Below are 20762 nucleotides of genomic sequence, written 5' to 3'. Positions count from 1 at the left end.
ATTATCCCAAGTGATACCATTTGGTAGTATGGTGTTCAAAGAAATGGTTATTATTACGAAAATAAAATTCCTAATTAAAAAGAATAACAAATCCAGTGGTAACTTGGCTCTGTAATATGAATAAAATCCTCTAAATATTCCATACATAAATTAGAAAAAGCAATTCATTAAACTTTTTAAATAAGTACTTGAGTCAGCACATAAAAATTTCATTAAATGAGAGATAAAACTTAATCATTTAAAAGTGACAATTTATTTAATAGCCTTATGAATCACTTCAGCCCTTTATTAGTAGAATCATTAACTGGGACTGAAGCCATCCTTTATTTATTTAATTTAATTTATTTTTTTGTCTGCACTGGGTTTTCATTGCTGCATGCGGGCTTTCTCTAGTTACTGTGAGCAGGGGCTACGTTTTGTTGCGGTGCGCAGGCTTCTCGTTGCAGTGGCTTCTCTTGTCATGGAGCATGGGCTCTAGGCATGCAGGCTTCAGTAGTTGTGGTGCATGGGCTCAGTAGTTGTGGCTCATGGGCTCTAGAGTGTAGGCTCAGTAGTTGTGGTGCACGGGTTTAGCTGCTCCGCGGCATGTGGGATCTTTCTGGACCAGGGCTCAAACCCATGTCCCCTGCATTGACAGGTGGATTCTTAACCACTGCGCCACCAGGGAAGTCCCTGAAGACATCTTTTAAATTTTTAGTTTTACTTGACTGCTGATGAACTGATCAAAGAAGGTAGTGATGATCTCCAGTCTAGCTGTGCCTGGTCATCCAACTTTCAATATAGGGTCTTAAAGCCAAAATCCTGAATGCTTATTATATAATATTTATTTCATATGTGAGAAAATTATCTTAAGATAAATATGATGTATACAAAGCATAAATTATCTATTATAGAAATATACTGTACCTGATCTTCTGCAATATGGATTCGGGCATAAGGAGAATCTAGCAAGGTGTGTAAGGCCTGTAGACAAGCTGTAACATGTTCAACAGGCTCCTCAGGTCTTGGGGAACAAAGGAACTGTATACTCACGCCTGCAATGTACAAAATAAACACACAGGTTTGTTAATATAAAACACTTTGTTGCTTTGACACCATTTTTGTCCCACTTTCACCTACTTATTTTTTTTACAGATTACTTTTAACATATATTAATGCCTTAAAGTCAGTTCAAAATGATTGTCAAAATCAGCAGCCAAACTTAACACAGGTTGTACCTCTGCAAGGAGGCTAATAATCACATTGGAAGGGGATGGGGGAGTTCCAAGGTCATCTTGATTAAGAAGTTAAAGATATTTAAAAATAATACATTAAGAATAAATTTATGAAAATTATAAAATTAATTCTCATTAAATGAGTGACAAATTCTTAAGTGTTAAAAGAGCATCTATAAAGCAATTATAAATAAGAATTATTCAAATTTGCTTTAACTTTACATTTTATTATTTCCTTCTGAGGCAATTTGTTAAGTGCCAAGTAAAAAGAAAAGTTGTTGAAAAAAAAAGTTTACTTTTTTCCCTTGAAAATTATTCAAATTGCTCTGTGAGTGAACATGACAATTTTTAAAGAGTAGTTTTTAATAATTAAATTTTAAATAAAAAATTCAGTTACTTTAGAAACTGTGCTAAAAATCCTCTTTTTACTATCCCTTCTCTGAACTATACTATCACAATTTTTTCCATAGCATTAAAATGAAAGATATGAAGGAGTTCAAAACATGCCACACCAAAATATACCTTCTTGGCTGAAGGCATTTGAGAAATAGCAGATGCAGGCAGGGCTCTCTGTCCCCTTTTCTACCTGAAAGCAGGTCATAAAATTTCTCATGAGAAAGGTGCCCTCTCTGTACTAGGGAGAAAACATTCTTACCACCAGAGACTGGGAGTCGATGTTGAAATAGACCTGTCCAAACAAAACTACTAAAATAAGCCTGATCTTCCATTAGTTTCCCCCGTATATTTTCTAGTTACTGTTCCACAACTTACCACCCCTAGCCCAAACCCCTCTGTCTTGTCATACCCTCACAATTTATTTTTTTTAATTAATTTATTTGTTTTTGGCTGTGTTGGGTCTTCTTTCTGTGCGAGGGCTTTCTCTAGTTGCGGCAAGCGGGGGCCACTCTTCATCGCGGTGTGCGGGCCTCTCACTATCGCGGCCTCTCTTGTTGCGGAGCACAGGCTCCAGACGCGCAGGCTCAGTAGTTGTGGCTCACGGGCCTAGTTGCTCCGCGGCATGTGGGATCTTCCCAGACCAGGGCTCGCACCCGTGTCCCCTGCATTGGCAGGCAGATTCTCAACCACTGTGCCACCAGGGAAGCCCCTACAATTTATTCTTGCTTGTGTAAAACTATACAATCTTCTGGACCTAACGGCTTCTTCAGGTCTTCATTTTCCTTCTAAAGACTCCTGTGTACATGTAAAAATATTAAATAAATTTGTATGCTTTCCTCCTGTTAATGTGTCTTATGTCAGTTTTATTCTTAAGCCAGTCACAGATCTTAAGAGGGTAGAAAGAAGTTTTTTCTCCCCTACAGATACACATTTTCAGAAGTGATACATCTTGAAATACATTAACATGGCTCACCTACCTAAAATCAGATGCATTCTGTCTTTGTTAATTTCTGGCAAAGATTTAGCACTAGGCGTTGCTCCTGATGCTTGGTTTAAATTGATGGGTGTAGAACGTTTTTGTAAACCTGCTATTGCTGCCGCTTCTGCTGACTCTGAACATGTAAATCCTGTGCTATTTAACCAAAGTGCCACTGCATGGAGAATTGGGGCCCAGGAATTCCGATAGTGAAGTCTAGCTGTATCAATAGTCTCAGGAGTATAAAATGCTCCACCTATAAAGCAATCAAAAACATTACTTCTATTATACTCATTTATCAACAACTACCTTAAAAAATAACCGTTACATACAGTCTTAGTCCATTTGGGCTGGTATAAAAAAATACCACAGACTGGGTGGATTATAAACAACAGAAATTTATTTCTCATAGTTCTGGAGGCTGGAGGTCCGAGAGATCAGGGTGCCAGCATGGTCTGGTGAGGGCCCTCTTCCTGATTCATAGCCAGTGCCTTTTTGCTGTGCCCTCACAAGGTGGAAGGGGCCAGGGAGCTCTGTTGGTTCTCTTTTACAAGGGGACTACTTCCACTTCTAGGGGCTCCACCCTCATGACCTAAGCACCTCCCAAAGGCCTCACCTCCTAATTCCATCACAATAGGGATTAGGTTTCAACATATGAATTTTGAGGTGACACAAATATTCAGATCATAGCACATATAAAAGAGCAATTTGGCAAAGAGATTCTTGTACAGAGTTATCAAAACTAACGTCTTTCCTGCAGCTGCTGACCTGGAGTGCCTGTCACTTCCTCGCTGATGTTAGGGTTTCCAGCCTTTTCGCTGCACATGCTGATGCCTCTGAATGCCCTCTAGCTTTCCCTACCCGTGGTCCTCTTCCTCAGGCTTCCTCTTCACTGTTGCCAGCAACTCTTAAAACCCTCATCACCTTCCCTTTCTCTCAATAGCCAGGGAACTCTGTCTCTTCTTTCTTTTTCACTCTTCTGCAAATTCTTCCCCTCCTCCTGCTTTCTCTATCAAACTGATGACTGCCACATCTGTCCCTGCATACACACACTGACCAACACAGCAATCTACTTCATCATGGTTATGCATAATGACTTGTTATGCCCAGTTATTTAGAGTAACCTAACTCGTACAGTTATTACTGTAACAGTGAGAACATTTTTGCTTGGGCTAACAAGTTTAATACCATATATGAATTCACAAATTCAGTATGCAAAACATGCTCTAAATGAGAGAATGTCAAGTTTTAAGTCCACAGAAATTGTAAATGTTATTATTACGATTGTTGCTAGTCTCCACCAATTCCATTTTGTTTAATTACTACTTTGAACTCTATTAAAAGCAAAACTCTAAGTGCAGTACTTACCATCTGGGGGTAGCTGACTAGCAAATTCAGCTGGTAAAGTTAAAAGCGCATAGTCTTTTAAGGCTGCCAACCACAGGCGACTGAGTGTTGGCAGTTCAGGTTGTACGAGTGTTATTAAACTGTCTGGTGGTAGTTCATCTATGGTACTGTAATCATCATCATCATCATCAGTATTTTTAATTGCTCTTTTTGGTTTTGACTCTGCTTCTTTTTTAATATTCATAGCAACCACATATACCTAGTAAGATAGTCAGGAGGAGAAAATAACAAGGCATAATATTAAGAAATGACATATTCTAAGTTGTTATTATACAGCTGAATCATCGAAAGTGAGTACAGATACTAGAAAGTATACAACTTCGGGATTTCCGGATAACCTCAAAAGAATAATTCCACCTGCTTTGGAGGAAATCGTTTTTTTTTTTTTTCCTTTTTCTTTTCTTTTTTTTTTTCATAGAGCTGACTTCTGACTATTGCTCTCACAGCATATTCCTTGAGTAGGGTTCTCTGAATTTTTTCTGGCTTCTCTTGTTCTACTTTACAAAGCCCCCCTTTATATGTGGTTTTCTTTCTTTTTTTTTCTTTTTGTCATAACTTCCTGTTTGTTACGTTTGCTTTCATAGATTTATTAGACACAATCAGCCAGCAGTCAAAGAAAAAAGCTGGGGGGGGAGGGCACAGAAAGAATTTCCATAAATATCCTTCAAAACCCCTTCTTATATAGTCCTTAAGTGATATTTAGCAATCTAGTCCTTGCAACAGATGGCTGAGCCAAGAATAATATAATTTACTGGCCATATATATTATCTGTATCTTTTCTTTCCACTTTATAAACCAAAAAGATGTATAATAACAACTTCCTAAAATATAATCTTAAAGATTCTTCTTTGCTGAAGTTATTTTTGTTTGTTTTCTTTTGTTTCTGTACGTACATTTTGGCTTTGGCAACTGGCACGTAGCTGAATTACACATCAATGATAAAGCTAAAAAAAGGGTGGGGGGAGCATGAGTAAGAAAGAAAATTGCACTAGATAAAAATCTTGAGAAAACTGTTTCCCCCTACACAGTGTCATCTTCATTGTTTGTAAGAGGAAGTCTATGCATGTGAACAGGGACACTGCAGCTTCTTGATGGCAGGGTCTTATCTCTATCCCTACAATGAACAGACAGTTATGGCATGGTAATTGACTGGATTAGACGATTACAGGAAACAGTGAATCTTCATTTTTGAGAAGAAGCATTCCTTAATGCTGTGATGGTCTATTAACACTTAGTTACAGTTGGTTAGTCATACTTAACACCTGACAATTTAGAAGCAGAAACCACCTAACTTTTGGAGTAGGGACTTTGAGTATCAGGTTATAAATGTATCACATTCATATTTTCCACTGGTTTTAAGCTCGCTTTCTTCCCCTAGATTATTATGCTGATTTTAAGAAAATATCTCAATAAGCACTGTAAGTATACTCAGCCATTCGCTCATCAAACCCTTCTTAGGTACTTACTCTTGCCTTTCATTTGCTGTTGTGCTAGGGCCTGAGGCAACAAAGACAAATAATACATGGTTTTCACCTTCCATGGACTCACAGACTGATACGATGAAAGGAGAGTGAGAAAATTGCTGAGCGAAAGGGATGTTTTTTGAAATTTGTTTTAAATGACCTATCTGCCCACCTCACTACACGCAGTGACTATGTACACTGCCTGGCACCTAACGAACACTCAGTGGTTTGAGTAATGAATGAATGAATCACAGGAAGCACCAAGGATGGAAGAATCTTAATGGACTATGAAAAGGTGAGACTGGATTCAAAGACAAAAGTTCACCTGTTCACAGGCAAAGATGGAAGGGGGAATTCCAGGCAGAGGGAATATAAACAGCAAGAGCATAAGAGACAGAAACTAGCAAGGCATGCTGAGGAAACTGCAAGTGTTTGGTATTAGACTGAGCATAGACTATAAGGCAGAAGTAGCTGAAGACTGTTGGTAATGGGGAAGCGAAGGAGTCACTGCAGTATTTAAAGGTCAGTTGTATGTATTTTTCCTCAAATTTTAATTTAAAAAATTATACCATAAATAGTTTGAAAAATGAGTTTTTAAAATTACTCATAATTCTAATTTCCAGGTTTTCACATTCCAACTTTCTAAGTTATAATTTTGTTGTACAGAGAATTTTGTATTTAATTTTGTCTATTCATATATCATAAGGGTTTCCATATGAATACTAGTCTTCATAACTGTTATTCTTAATGGCTGCAATGGAAGACATTATACATCTAACAATTTTCCTGTAGTTGAACTTTTATATTTTTTTCTGATTCTTTTTAGCCTTGGGAATCTTAGAAAGATGAAACATAGTTTTCAAAGACAAAGGTGTTCAGTTCTCCACATTATAAGTAAGGTTACAACTAAACATTTTTGTAAATTTCTTTTTCATATTTTGGATATTTTTCCCTAGGATAAAGTTCGAGAAATGGAATTACTGGATCAGTGATTATAAATACTTCCATGGCTCTGAAGAGATACTGCCAAATGCTTTCTAAAAGGGTTCTATATTTTACATTGCTACTTGCATATGATAATATATTTTTTAGACTCGTTTTTTAAAAATTGGGTTTATTTTTCTTATGAGATATTACACACAAAATACAGAAGAATCAGAAGCATAAGTAAAATGAAGAAAATAAAACCAGACACAATCCTACTACTCAGATGTAATACTGTTAATATTCTAGCCATGTTGTATATACATACTCAGTCTTTTAAAAACTATGTTTGTATATAATATTATACTCAATTTTCTATTCACTTAATACCATCATCTTTGGATCAAGAAATACAATTATTCATATATTGCCTTTTTTTATTGTTTTAGAATGATAAACAACATTGCAGCAAACATCCTCACAGCAGAATCTTTGTGTATATCCTTGATATTCCTTAGGATAAATTGGTCAACTAATGTGTACGATTTTAGAAAGTGCTTTGATAATACAGTTGACCCTTGAACCAACGTGGGTTTGAACTGTGCAGGTCCACTTATACATGGATTTTTTTTCAACAGTAAACAATGCAGTACTACATGTCTAATAAACAGCTAAAAATATGGGCCTGGAATGTAGGAGAGAAGTATGGCTAGAAAAGTAGAATTAGAAACTTTCATATACAAGTAAAAGCTACTGGGTATGGGTGTAGATGACACTACCCACAGAGTATGAAGAGTGAGAAAAGGGACAAGAAAAATGCCAGTATTTAAAGAGCAGGCAGGCAAAGAGAAGCCAGCAAGTGAGGCTGAGAATGAACAATAAAAGAAAAGAAGAAAACCAAGGGAGTAGTGTCACGAAGTCAAGGAAAACAAAGTTTCAGAGAAGACAATATCAAATGCTATAGAGAGGCTAAGTAAGACAGAGATTGAAAAGTGTGCAGTGATTTGGAGAATTATATTATTTGTAACTTTAACGAAATAATTTCAATGTAGTGCTGAGAGTAAACCCAGATTGCAGGGGACTGAGAAGTGGGTGACTAGCTGAGGATGTGAAGATACTAAAACTCGTTCAATGAATAGAGGTGTGAAGAGGAGAGTGAGTAGAAGAGGACGAGCAAGCAGAGGGTGATGGTGAGATACAGAAATGGGGGTAAGTGAGATACAGAAATGGGGTAAGTGAGATACAGAGGCGGGGTAAGTGAGATACAGAAGCGTGGGGGTAAGTGAGATACAGAGGCGGGGGTAACTGAGATACAGAGGTGGTAAGTGAGATACAGAGGCGGGTAAGTGAGATACAGAGGCGAGGTAAGTGAGATACAGAGGCGGGGGTGACTGAGATACAGAGGCAGGGGTAAGTGAGACATATAGGCGGGGTAAGTGAGATACAGAGGCGGGTAAGTGAGATACAGAGGCGGGTAAGTGAGATACAGAGGCGAGGTAAGTGAGATACAGAGGCGGGGGGGGGGGTGACTGAGATACAGAGGTGGGGTAAGTGAGATACAGAGGCGGAGTAAGTGAGATACAGAGGCGGGGTAAGTGAGATACAGAGGCGGGGCGGGGGGGGTAAGTGAGATACAGAGGCGGGGTAAGTGAGATACAGAGGCGGGGTAAGTGAGATACAGAGGCGGGGGTAACTGACAGCACTTAGCTTGGAACAGTCCCCTCCAGAGACTTATGCTTACTACATCTACTCTCATCCTCCAGGTCTCAGCTTAAGTGTCGCTTTCTCCAAGCAGCCTCCTCTGAGCCCTCAAGACTATTTTAGGTGCCTCTGCTGTGTGTTCACCACAGTCTGGACTTCTCCTGTAACAGTCATTATTTTTGTTGCATATACTCGTTCACTAGTTTGTTTTTCTCAGTAAAGGTAGAACATCTGGCTTGTGCACCACTGTATTCTCAACTTCTAGCCTGGCACAGAGCCGATGTTTAGTAACACCGTTGAATGAATCAGAGAGTGGGAGGTAAGAGAATGAGAAAAGGTAATCCTAGGTTAGAGGAAAACTTTAAAGTAATAATAATTATTATATTAATAACAACAGGTAACATTCACTGTGCACATAAATAAGGTAGTTATTGAACAAAGTTATTATTACCTCATTTACTTCAAAATGTAATTCTGTGAAATGTGCATAATTATTATCCACCCTTTAGGGCTGAGAAACAAGGTTTAGAGAAGCAGTTAAATAACTCACCCAAGGTCACATGGGTAAAAGGAGTTTTCAACTCACACTCATCTAAAGACTTGAAGGTAACAATCTGAGGAACTGGAAAACTAATATCCTCAATTTTTTGAGTAAAAAGTAGAAGCAAAGATAGATCTTGAGTAGAGAAATCTAGAATATATTGGGCCTTTGAGGAAAAGGACGAAGGAAAGGAAGCTAAGCAAGGAAAAGATTCACTAGACAATATTACAGGCTGAGGCTCGAAGTGCAAATTATTTAATTATAGAACGAAGTTACCCCCAAATAAGAAAAGCGTCTCAAAAAAAATGTGCATTAATAATTTAGTTATGTGAGGTTTTGATCTAATTTGTTAAAAGCAATTACTTTTCTTCCATTCAGTGCCAGATAACAATGCCTGGTCCTTTTACATACCTCACCTTAGAAGAAGACATTACTGCATTTCCATGTTATAATGAAAAAACTGAGTATCTGAAAGATCAAATCACTTGAACAAAATCACAAAGATGGTGAATTATAGAGACAGAACTTGTTCTAGGGCCTCTGATTCAACATTTAATGCTTTTTATACTGAACTATGTCAGACTTCTTAGTAGGTGAATCAAGCACGTTAATGCAAGTCAGCAGAGAACCAACTAACTGGCAAATGGTCTTATGATCATCCAACTACATACCTGTCTCTATGTTTGGGAAATTAATGAATGGGGCTGGAGAATTAAGAACAATTTTAGAAGCTATCTTTTTAAAAATAAAAATCATTCAATCATTTAGAATATAATTTCTACAGACAAGAAAAGTAATAGTAAGTTTTAGTTAAAAATTAGATATGTGAAAATTAACATTGAATTTCAAAGTAAGAAAACAATCACATTATAGTATCTTTCTAATACTACTTTCCACCTAAAACTATGGATTTGCATTAATTTGAAAAAAATTTTATCAATAAAAACAAACATTTTATCAATGCAAATATTATTTTACTTCTCTACGCCAAAAGATGGCAGCAGAGTGAAAATAAAGGAACACTCAGGGATACTCTGAAAACAACTTGATCTAAAAATCAGAGAGAAAAACTAATTTATACAATATCTTACTGTTCTACATTTTCCTTTTTTCTCCCCCTTCTGTGACAGAAATAATCCACAAAAACCCAGAGGTCCTTTATCTAAACTATATCATCTGGATGTTGTATGCCTTGAGCCAGCAATTGTCTGCTGGGTGGTCACAGGCTGCTGATACCATGGAAATAGGTAAGTGAGATACTGGGTTGGCAGAGGAAGGAATAAAGAGCTACTTGAAGTACCTGAGTGCAGACAGATAAGTATTTGAAAACTGGCAGAAGAGATTTAGAAAAGTGAATTTAAAATAGTATCATTATTTTTAAAAAGTGGCTATGGGAATAAAAGAGGTAAAAACAGCTATAAAACAACAAAACATACAAACAACAACCAAAAAACCCTACAGCCTCAGTATCAGTGGGTGGTGGCATGTCTCCTAAAATTTAATCAAATAAGATTCTTGGCATAAATTTTTTCTATTTTTTTTTATATTTGTAGGTTTTCCCAGCCTAGTTTTTCCATAGTAAGTAAGAAGAGCCCTTCTTCAACACAGATGTTTTTAAAACACTGATTAAAAATATAATTTTCAAAGGTTCAGTAAGAGTTCTTTTAAGACATAAATGTATATGCATTTCAGTGAGAAAGAGCAAACAGCAGATTTTTTAAAAAGCACTCTATACCACAGGTCAGTTTTAAACAAAAATCAAACAAAAATTTTTTTACCTACAGGAGTAGGGGAACATTTTCTCATGGATGGAGAAATGGTTAAAAACAACAGGTCATGGTTACCTCTGCCCATGCTTTGAGAACAGCCAGTTTTTCCATGGTCGTGGCACTCTCGCGGTAGAGTTGGCTGGAAGATCCTTTTCCGGCCTGAACTTTGTCCAGTGAAGAAACAAGCAGATTGTGTACTCGACGGAGATCATTGAGATCACTGACAACTCCACTTCCAATCCATGTACTACATACCTAGCCAAAGGAAAAAAACTTTAATTTTTATAGTAAGAAGTTAACATTAGGGACTTCCCTGGTGGCACAGTGGTTAAGAATCCGCCTGCCAATTCAGGGGACATGGGTTCGAGCCCTGGTCTGGGAAGAACCCACACGCCATGGAGCAACTAAGCCCATGTACCACAACTACTGACCCTGCACTCTAGAGCCTGAGAGCTACAACTACTGAGCCCGTGTGCCATAACTACTGAAGCCCATGCACCTAGAGCCCGTGGTCCACAACAAAGAGAAGCCTCCACAACGAGAGGCCCACACACCGCACAACAAAGAGTAGACCCCGCTCGCCGCAACTAGAGAAAGCCTGTGCACAGCAACGAAGACCCAATGCAGCCAAAAAAATAAAATAAGTTAGTTAATTTTAAAAAAAGTTAACATTAAACATATAAAAGAATGGAGTAAATATGACTGTTTCCTAGGGGGAAGAAACACAAATAAAACCAATGAACAAAACAAAACAAAAAAACCTCAATGCTATGCTTTAATATTATTTTTTTAATAAAAAATCAACAGCAAGTATGGAACTTATTGTACTCCTATGTAGAAAACAAAACAATATATACTTAACATGTTTCCAGTATCTAATTTCCCAAAAATTTTAACAGAAAAGAATTTCCACCCAAATCGGTTTGGTTATAAATAATTCTTCAATTCAACAACATCTCTGTTTACTATAGGCAAAAGGTTATTCTGAGTGCTATAGAGGAGTTAAAAAAAAAAAAAAGTAAAGGGAAAAAATCTAGTCCCTGTCCTCAAGTAAGTAAACTCAGATTAAATGAACACATGAGAATGTTTTATAACTGTCACACTGCACTTAAAAAGAGAGAAAGGGGCTTCCCTGGTGGCGCAGTGGTTGAGAGTCTGCCTGCAGATGCAGGGGACACGGGTTCATGCCCCGGTCTGGGAGGATCCCACATGCCGCGGAGCGGCTGGGCCGTGAGCCATGGCCGCTGAGCCTGTGCGTCCGGAGCCTATGCTCCGCAACGGGAGAGGCCACAACAGTGAGAGGCCCGCGTACCGCAAAAAAAAAAAAAAAAAAAAAAAAAGAGAAAAAAAGAGATTAATTCTAGCAGGAGAAATGGGAATGTTTAGATATCAGGAAGTTTTATGTGTATAGATACAGGGGAGTTTCACGGAGGAAGAGACAAGATTAGGAAAGTTAACTGGGATCAGATTACAGTACAATTTAAATTCCACGTGAACTGAATTCAGACTTGTTCTGTAGGCAGTCATGAGTTTCTAAGGCTTCTGAGCAGGGGAATATTATTAGAATTGTGCTTTAGGAAAACTGCTCCAATACTAAGTATAGGAAAGCATGTGTTTAGACAGTGAGTACTGTGTTCAGTCACATGACTATTATAATACCACGGAACAGAGATGATACGGATCAAACTGAGAATCAAATGAAAAGAAAGAGGCATCTGAGAAAGACTTGGAAGTAGAAATCACAGGATTCGGAAACCAATTACATATTTTTAGGGGGTGAAGGCAGGGACATGCAAACAGTATGAGGAGATAATCAAAGACTACCAAATTTTGACTGTCAAAGTTTCTAACCCGGATGAATGTAAGGAAGGTGACACCACTGTTTAAGAGTGATAACATAAGAACAAAGAGAAGTTTGGTGGAGATGAGAAGTTAGAGAACATGATTTTGACTGTGAACTTTGTGACATGCTGAGCTCAAAGTACCAGCAAGAGACACGTGGAAAGATATTCAGTGGGCAGATGGAAACCTGGGTCTGGATTTCAGGAGCAAAGACAGAGGTAACTAAGTCGATCTAGGAATTCTCCACACAAAGATGATCACTAAACAGATGGTCCTAGGTAACTTTCTTCAAGGACTGAGGTATTAAAAAGAAAAGCCTTAAGGACAGAACACAGGGAAAATATACTTCAGGGACAAGTAGAATAAGAAACTGAAAACACCAGAAAAGCAATAGGACAACCAGGCAAGTGTGGTGATACTGGAACCAAAGGAAGAATGCCAAGATGGAAGGGGCTGGGCTTCCCTGGTGGTGCAGTGGTTAGGAATCTGCCTGCCAATGCAGGGGACATGGGTTTGAGCCCTGGTCCAGGAAGATCCCACATGCCGCAAAGCAACTAAGCCCGTGAGTCACAACTACTGAGCCTGTGTGCCACAACTACTGAAGCCCGCGCGCCTAGAGCCTGTGCTCCGCAACAAACAGAAGTCACCGCAATAAGAAGCCCATGCACCGCAACGAAGAGCAGCCCCTGCTCACCGCAACTAGAGAAAGCCCACACGCAGTAACAAAAGCCCAACCCAGCCAAAAATAAATAAATAAATAAATAAATTTATTTTTTTAAAAAAGAAATCAATCATTACTATCGTCTCACTCAGCTTCATGTCAGGGCCAGGTGAGTATAGTCAGTTCAGGCTTCGTTATCAAATAAATTATGAAAAATCTTTTGGTTTTCAGAGCATTTGGATACTGAATCATGGTTAATGGATTGTGTTCCTATATTTGAAACGTTTAAAAAGTTGAGAATAAATATATATGTAAACTACTTCATTCTCTTATAATAATCTTATTCTCAAAGAATTCAAAACTAAATTAAATAAAATTCAATAAGGACATTTAAAAACTGTTTGTTACCAATACCGATGGCAAAAAAAAATACCAGCCACAACAGTGCTGAAAATATAATGAAATTTAAAGTGAAAATAAAGATTAAATATGAGTGTGAAAATAAAGAGTTGGTATTCTTAAGGAAAATAACATTTTGGAGATATTTGATACTATTTCTGTGAATTTTGGTAGAAATATAACTGTAAGTTGGGGGAAACTGTCAAAATCGAGAATTTGGTGCTAAGTTTGCTTTGCAAAAACCTAAGTACCTTCTCCACTTTAAAGAACATGAAACCAGAAACTGCAGATACTGCATTATAGGTTTGGTTTATGAAGAAAGACAAAGCAAAACTGAATCAGCAAAATCATACTTAGAGAAAAGACTCTGGCCTTATATCAAAAGAGTGGTGAATGAATGTACACTTACAAATTTTAGACTGAAATAAAATATCTAAAGTATGTATTATGTTTATGATTCCAATGCTGCTTTAAATGATTTATTAACCTACTGATTACTGTCCCCAACTGTCCTCAATTGAAAACATTTGAGGGTTTTCCTATAATATCTAAGAATTACTTGATTTTCAGGTTCAACATGATGTTTACTCTAGTAAACAATCTGGGATGCCATGTTTCAAGATCTGCCCAAAGCCAACTCCTTCGGTAACCTTAAAGAAAGAAACTTGCAACCCAATGCTCCAGCTATTTCAAAACCAGGTTTCCTCCCAGAAACAGGACAGGAGGTCAAAAATTTAAGCCTGCCACTAGAAAAGAAGAAACTTCAGAAAGCAGGTAGGGTCACATAAGAAATAAGAAGTGTTCTTTTTCTTAAGATTTTTTTGATGTGGAACATTTTTAAAGTCTTTATTGAATTTGTTACAATATTGCTTCTGTTTTATGTTTGGCTTTTTGGCTGCAAGGCATGTGGGATCTTAGCTTCCTGACCAGGGATTGAACCTGCACTGCATTGGAAGGCAAAATCTTAACCACTGGACTGTCAGGGAAGTCCAAGAAATAGGACGTTTAAGGCAAATTCAGTAATAGGAAATTTTCATACTACTCTTTCACAAGATGAAATTCTAATAGCTTTTGCCTTTCTGATGATCAGGAGCTTTATAGGATGTTTTGTCTGCTTAAATATTATGATCTGAAACACTACCATAATACATTTAATTATACATGACTGTGATTTCTGATGTCTGTGTGCCAGTGTCCCAATCTAAATGACTTAACCTACTCTAACTCCAAGGTTTGTACCATGATTCACAGACTTCTGTCTTAAACAAGGCTTCCTCTTCTCTCTCTAGCCTGCTGTTGGTAGAAGGAGTTCATTTCTCTGAAGGCCACCATTAAGATAGCAGGCTTCAGAAAAATAAATTCTAACAGAAGGAGGAGGCAACTCATTGACCAAAGAGTAATCAAACCTATTATTGCAAACAGCAGAACATTCTCTGCATAGAGGACACATGTAGCTTGACTGAATTCTAAGCAATAAAGATGGAATACAGCCCTGTACTCTGGAAAACTGAGAAGGATGGAGTTGCTTCTCTTCTATCCTTAGGTTAGCAGACAAAGAATTGGATTTTTTTTTGAAAGATTAGAGCTTAATGCACAAATCCTTTTTCAGGACAGAGCATGAAAAAGATGAACTTATTAAAGGTGTAGGAACATAGGTGCTTCTGTAACTCTCTTCAGAAAAATAATATGAGATAATAATCCCCTGGAATATGAGAATAATCCCCTGGAATCAATTTTGCAATAAAACTTCCATATTGTGAAATTGTCTTTAGGATAATTTTAATACACAGAAACTTGTAGAATTTTCACAACCTGTGGTCAAAAACCCTTTTATTACCTATTTATTATTACTATATATTCTTCAATGATTATAGATTTTGAGATTTTACTTTTATTCTAGTCCCTCTTATGACTTTACATCTCCACTGACTACTGGACAATGTAAGAGCTATGTATTCCAAAGTCATGTCCTCAGCTACAGCAAAAAAAAATGTGATTAATAGTTAGTACTTCATCATTTCACACAGAATAAAAAAGGAAGCTGTCACTGTTGTATTTCTGAGATAAAAATAAATACTATTTGGGGCTTCCCTGGTGGCGCAGTGGTTGAGAGTCCGCCTGCCAATGCAGGGGACGCAGGTTCGTGCCCCGGTCCGGGAAGATCCCACATGCTGTGGGGCGGCTGGGCCCGTAAGCTATGGCCGCTGAGCCTGCGTGTCCGGAGCCTGTGCTCCACAATGGGAGAGGCCACAACAGTGAGAGGCCTGCGTACCGCAAAAAAAAAAAAAATAATACTATTTGATTTTTCTCTCTTGGAAGTGAAATTCTAAGATATCTATAAATTTATAGAAGATAACTATTGAAAATTCTATTTTTCTTCTTACCTGGCAAGCTTTTGCTATTATGTCTGATGGAGTATCTTGTGAAAAGGCTGGTCTTAGAGCAGCTCCCACCTAGAAAAATGAATACAAGCATTTTATTTTTAAAGATAAGTAGTAAACCTTTTGTGTCTTTGGAGATGAAAACACACAAAACACATCTTTGTTCCTTTCCTTTTTCTCTCTCTTTTTGGTGACAATAAACTCAATTATACCATTCTTCTTTTGCTTTCCAGGAGATTATCATTATCCAATCTGCAGGATCCTATACCAAACAGGCAATTAATCTTATTTGTTTTTCATTTATTTTTAATAGTAAATAGGATTTTCTGACAAAGCCACATGTTCCCAGAGATAACAGAAAACTGCTTTTTTTTTTTTCTATCTATATTCCTGAACATATTTCTAATAGTATTTACTTCATGGGTGAATCTCATATAACTGAGATTAAAGGCTCAATTTCTTTAAATAACTGAGTAGTACTAAAAATTCACATAGTCACTAAAAGACCTTAAAAATCATTTCACCTCAAAAAGAGACGCTTTAAAAGAAAGTTGCTCAAGAAATATTAATGTACTGTTATCATAGTAATAAGTGAAGAAATATGAGCTTTAGTTTTTTTTATCCAAGTACTAACCAGGTCCAGCCTGCTTAGAGCTTTAGTTTTAATAAGCCAGTATCAGTCACAGATTCTTAGATATATTACATTTAATATGTAGGAGCTGAATTAGGAATTAAATATAGTCAACTCCTAATTTGAGATTTCTTCCATTACACCAGGTAAAGATACCTGACTTAGATAATTTACTTTTAAATGGTTTATGAAAAAAAAAGTGAGAGAGTGAGAGAATGTGTGTGTGTGTATGTGTTGAGTGTAGAGAGAGAGAAAAAAATCAATGTTAAAGGAAATGAGGCAAAATTCTCAATTGGCAAATATGAATGAAGGATGAAGGGTATAAGACAGGTTTTTTTGTACTATTCTTGCAATTATTTCTGTAGGTTTGAAATTATTTCTAAATAGAAAGATTTTTTTAAAAAGACCTTCATTCTGATAGGTTGGGTATTTGGGAGTAAATAATTATATACAGGTTTTCTACAGCCATTTGGCCTAGAAAGTATAACTTCTTTACCTATACTTATGATGGAAAAAAATGGACTATACATTATCCACACTTTTTAATTTTGTGTATGTTTGAACACAGATTTTAGATGAAGTATGATGTGTCTAGAGCCAAGATTTTGGTACAATCACAGTGAAAAAAAAAGTTCGTTCTTTTCTTACATAAGTTTTTTTCGCCTTCATATAATCCATTACTAGGATTACATCTATTGTGCCGCTTTTGAAGAACATAAATATAGGCATAAATTTCAGGGGAAACAAGTATATCTCTGTTTAGAATATAATAAAAAAATCTTTTGAAAGTATACAATTCTTTCAGTAATATTTTTCACTATTATTAAAAGTTAATTTATCCTTCAGCATACAAGAGGCAATTGCTTTTTTTTTTTAATTTATTTATTAATTTTTGGCTGTGTTGGGTCTTAGTTATGACACATGGGATCTTAGTTGCGGCATGCGGGATCTTTCGTTGTGGCGTGCAGGCTTCTCTGTGGTGCACAGGCTCCAGAGCACGTGGGCTCACAGCTTGCGGCACATGGGCTCTCTACTTGAGGCCATGAGCTCAGTAGCTGTGGTGTGTAGGCTTGCTTGCCCTGCAGCATGTGGGATCTTAGTTCCCCAGTCAGGGATCGAACCCGCGTCCCCTGCATTGGAAGGCTGATTCTTTACCACTGGACCACCAGTGAAGTCCCAAGGCAACTGCTTTTTATTTTAAAAAATGCTTATCAAGTCTTGGCATATAAAATAACAGCAGTAAATCCACAACACTCTTTAAATGTTCCTTTTATCTTTTAAATGGCATGGCTAAATATCGAAACATAAGACTGGAAAGCCAGGCTGGAACATCTATTCTAGTTTTATCACTAATACTACATCACGACTTAAAAATAGTGACAAGTTTTATACGATTGTTTCTTCAGCTGTGAATTGATTCAAACTGTGTGACAGGCAATGGGAGTAAAGATATGCATTCTACATGAATAAATAGGTTACAGGTCCAAATACATTTCTCCAGGGGATCTTCACTTCTTTAATCTTCACTTTTCAAAAGATCAGTTTTAATTTTGAAACAAATAAAATATCTCACATTGGCTTGATACTGCTCCAGAATCACATGACCTGGAAATTCTGGCTCAGGCACAGATGCAAACTTCTTGATAATGTCTTCAAGTGCTTGGAGCCCAGCCATCCGCAGCTGGTTACTATGATCGGTTGCAGCCATGAATGCCATGCGAATCAGGTCAGAGAGATGAAGTACCAAGAGATCATCTAAAAATAAAAATAGAAGGCAAAAAGGAAAACATTTCCAAAATTAAGTGTAATCACATAAAAATACGGAAAGAAATAAACTTCTTTAAAAAAGCATTTATGATCCACATATTTCACCATGTTTAAAATAACAATGATACACTTTCAAGAAAGTTTCCATGCCATAATCTCTCAAGAATATTGGTAAACCTTTATACAATAATACTGACGACATTGTAAACTGACATCTGAAGCAAAATAACTGATTATCTTAATTTTCCCCAAAAGAGTTTGTAATTTTTTTGTCAGCGGAGGTTGGCAAATTTTTTTTGTAAAGAAACAGATAGTAAATATTTTTGGCTTTGCTGGCCATATAATTTCTAACATAACTACTCAACTCTGCTGTTGTAGTATGTACAAAGACCATATGTACACAAATGGTTACACTGTGCTCCAATAAAACTATTTATAAAAACAGACTGCAGGCTGGATTTGGACTGCAAGCTGTAGTTTACCAACCTCTACTCTGGAAAAGATTTTTATAAGGACAAGATGTAGAAAAGGGAAGCCTTTTTCCTTTTAGCCTTAGAGTAAAGGCTGCCCTAGATCAGTCCTATCAAAGCTTAAAAGCAAGGCAATTGTTCCCAGAATGAAACTGCTATTGCTTCTCTACATAGTCTCTACCTACACCCTCTCTCAAATCAAGACCTCTATCTTTTTCCAAAATCCAAGGTGATGAACTCCTAACGTGGGGGAGAAGAAAGGGGCACTGGGCAGAAACTCCAAAATGGGGAGACAATTAGGGGACTGATAGAGGTTTATTGCATTCTGGCCCACAGAACTATAAGTTAATAAACTTCTGTTATTTTAAGCCACTAAGTTTGCAGTCATTTATTATAGCAACAATAGAAAACGAATACATCCAACCTCTTCTACCTGGAAAACCCTCTCTCTGCCTCTAAAACCCAGCTTCAAAATGATCCCTTCTGTGAGGTCTTCCCTGGCACTTCAAGAAATGAGTAGCAGTTTTTTATGTTCCCAAAATACTCTATCCTTCCACTATTGGGATATATGATTATTTTTGAGTGATAACTTTGTCTCTCTTTCTTCTAGACTAGAAATTCTTCAAGAGCAAGGACTATGTTTTTTTCTTCTTTGGATCTCCAATGGGAAGTAAAGAACAAGATTCGGTAAATATCTGATGAATAATGACATGATTAAAGACACCCTGTTCACAACATATTGTGCTTTGCTGGTACCCTATATTCAGATTCCAATTTTATACATAGTATAATACTGTTTTACTTTTTGTTTTTAGTCCATTTGTGAGTTTTACTGCTTCTTATACACAACAAAGTAAACTGAAAGGCATTTTTAACATATAGACTTCAATACAGATAACATATACGATGTGTCTTCGGATATTTTAAAAAATGACACGATGACGAAGAGACAACAAAGCGTAAGATAAGACAGTCTGTTACTCTACTACCTCTCTCAGATTCTCTAGGTTTCTTCATTTGTAAGTGAAGATACTGGCCTGATGATCTCTTTGTAAATTCCCTATAATATCTGATCCAGGGGATATACGGTATAAAAACTTACAAATGATCAAAAAGTAAAAGGTTTCAGTAATAAACACTTTTCACCTTTTCAAAAATACCTAATAGCAGTTCTGAAATCTGAGAGTTTGAAATCTTCCATGGCATTCATGAATTCTGACATTCTCCAAGGCTGGGGATTGCCAAACTCACTTTATTTATTCACCTTAAACTTTTGCTAAAAGTAGGATAAGGTACCAAGGAAACATAAGTTACTGCCATCATTATGCTTAGGGCCATCATTATCCTTAGGGCAAATGATTAAGATAAATATATCTTAAGATAGATAGATATATAACTTTGGACTGCTTTCCTCAACTTATCTTCCCAATAGGGATCAGAAGTTGGACAGTATATAGAGAGGACAGAAAACAAAGGTAAAAGGCAAGAAAACGTACAATAAATGAAAGGCATAGTCTAAAGCATGTTACAAAGCAGTAAAATATTTCAAACCTATAAAAATATTCTGGGGAAAAGAAGTACTGATTTTTAATTTACTTGTAGGGTTTCGCAGTTTAGCAGAACGTGCCATAGCAAGGTCAAAGTGAGCCTGGTCTGCATTCTCACACAAATTGATGATTCGACACAGGCAATCAGCAGCAAATACTCGAGTGGCCCAGCGAGGTGCCACAAAGGGCTTTGATTTATCTTCTTCTCCTAGTGTGGTAAACATGGTATCATCATCCATCTCATCTTTCTTTTCAAATTCTTCATCTTTTCCACTACTTAAGGGAGTTGCAGTACTCATATCTGTAACAAAAATAAAAGCATATTATAACAACCTTACATATAGCAAAAACGATGCTTTAGAAATAGTACTGTTTGATGATATCTAATTTAAAACCAGTAGAAAACAGTAGAATTGGCAAGATTTTTCTTTTAACAATCAATAAAAAGCCAAGGAGGGGGAGTGGGAGGTACAAACTATTTGGTGTAAGACAGACTCAAGGACGTATTATACAACATGGGGAATAGAGCCAATAATTTTGTAATAACTGTGAATGGAAAGTAATCTTTAAAAATTATATAAAAATTTACAATAAATAAAAAATTTAAAAAGATAGCAGCCATTAATTTTCAACTTGAAATTCAATAATATTGTTTTGTCTTCATTGTATGCAC

At 36.8% G+C, this 20762-nt stretch overlaps 1 protein-coding gene across 2 annotated transcripts in view; it reads right to left on the bottom strand.

Annotated features, from left to right (window-relative positions):
- The window catches only part of HEATR5B (HEAT repeat containing 5B), an 87150-nt gene that overhangs the window by 13740 nt on the left and 52648 nt on the right, over window positions 1-20762 (bottom strand). For both annotated transcript variants that reach the window (XM_060026819.1, XM_060026820.1), the window contains 7 exons: window positions 20139-20390; window positions 17879-18060; window positions 15678-15746; window positions 10467-10646; window positions 3955-4192; window positions 2588-2842; window positions 907-1034 (listed from right to left, as the gene is read on the bottom strand). In XM_060026819.1, the coding sequence (XP_059882802.1) occupies window positions 907-1034; window positions 2588-2842; window positions 3955-4192; window positions 10467-10646; window positions 15678-15746; window positions 17879-18060; window positions 20139-20390 (1304 nt within the window). The remainder of the gene's footprint in view (window positions 1-906; window positions 1035-2587; window positions 2843-3954; window positions 4193-10466; window positions 10647-15677; window positions 15747-17878; window positions 18061-20138; window positions 20391-20762) is intronic.

Source organism: Delphinus delphis, chromosome 12, assembly GCF_949987515.2.
Source record: "Delphinus delphis chromosome 12, mDelDel1.2, whole genome shotgun sequence".
NCBI lineage: Eukaryota > Metazoa > Chordata > Mammalia > Artiodactyla > Delphinidae > Delphinus > Delphinus delphis.
This window is presented reverse-complemented; position numbering and strand designations above follow the sequence as displayed.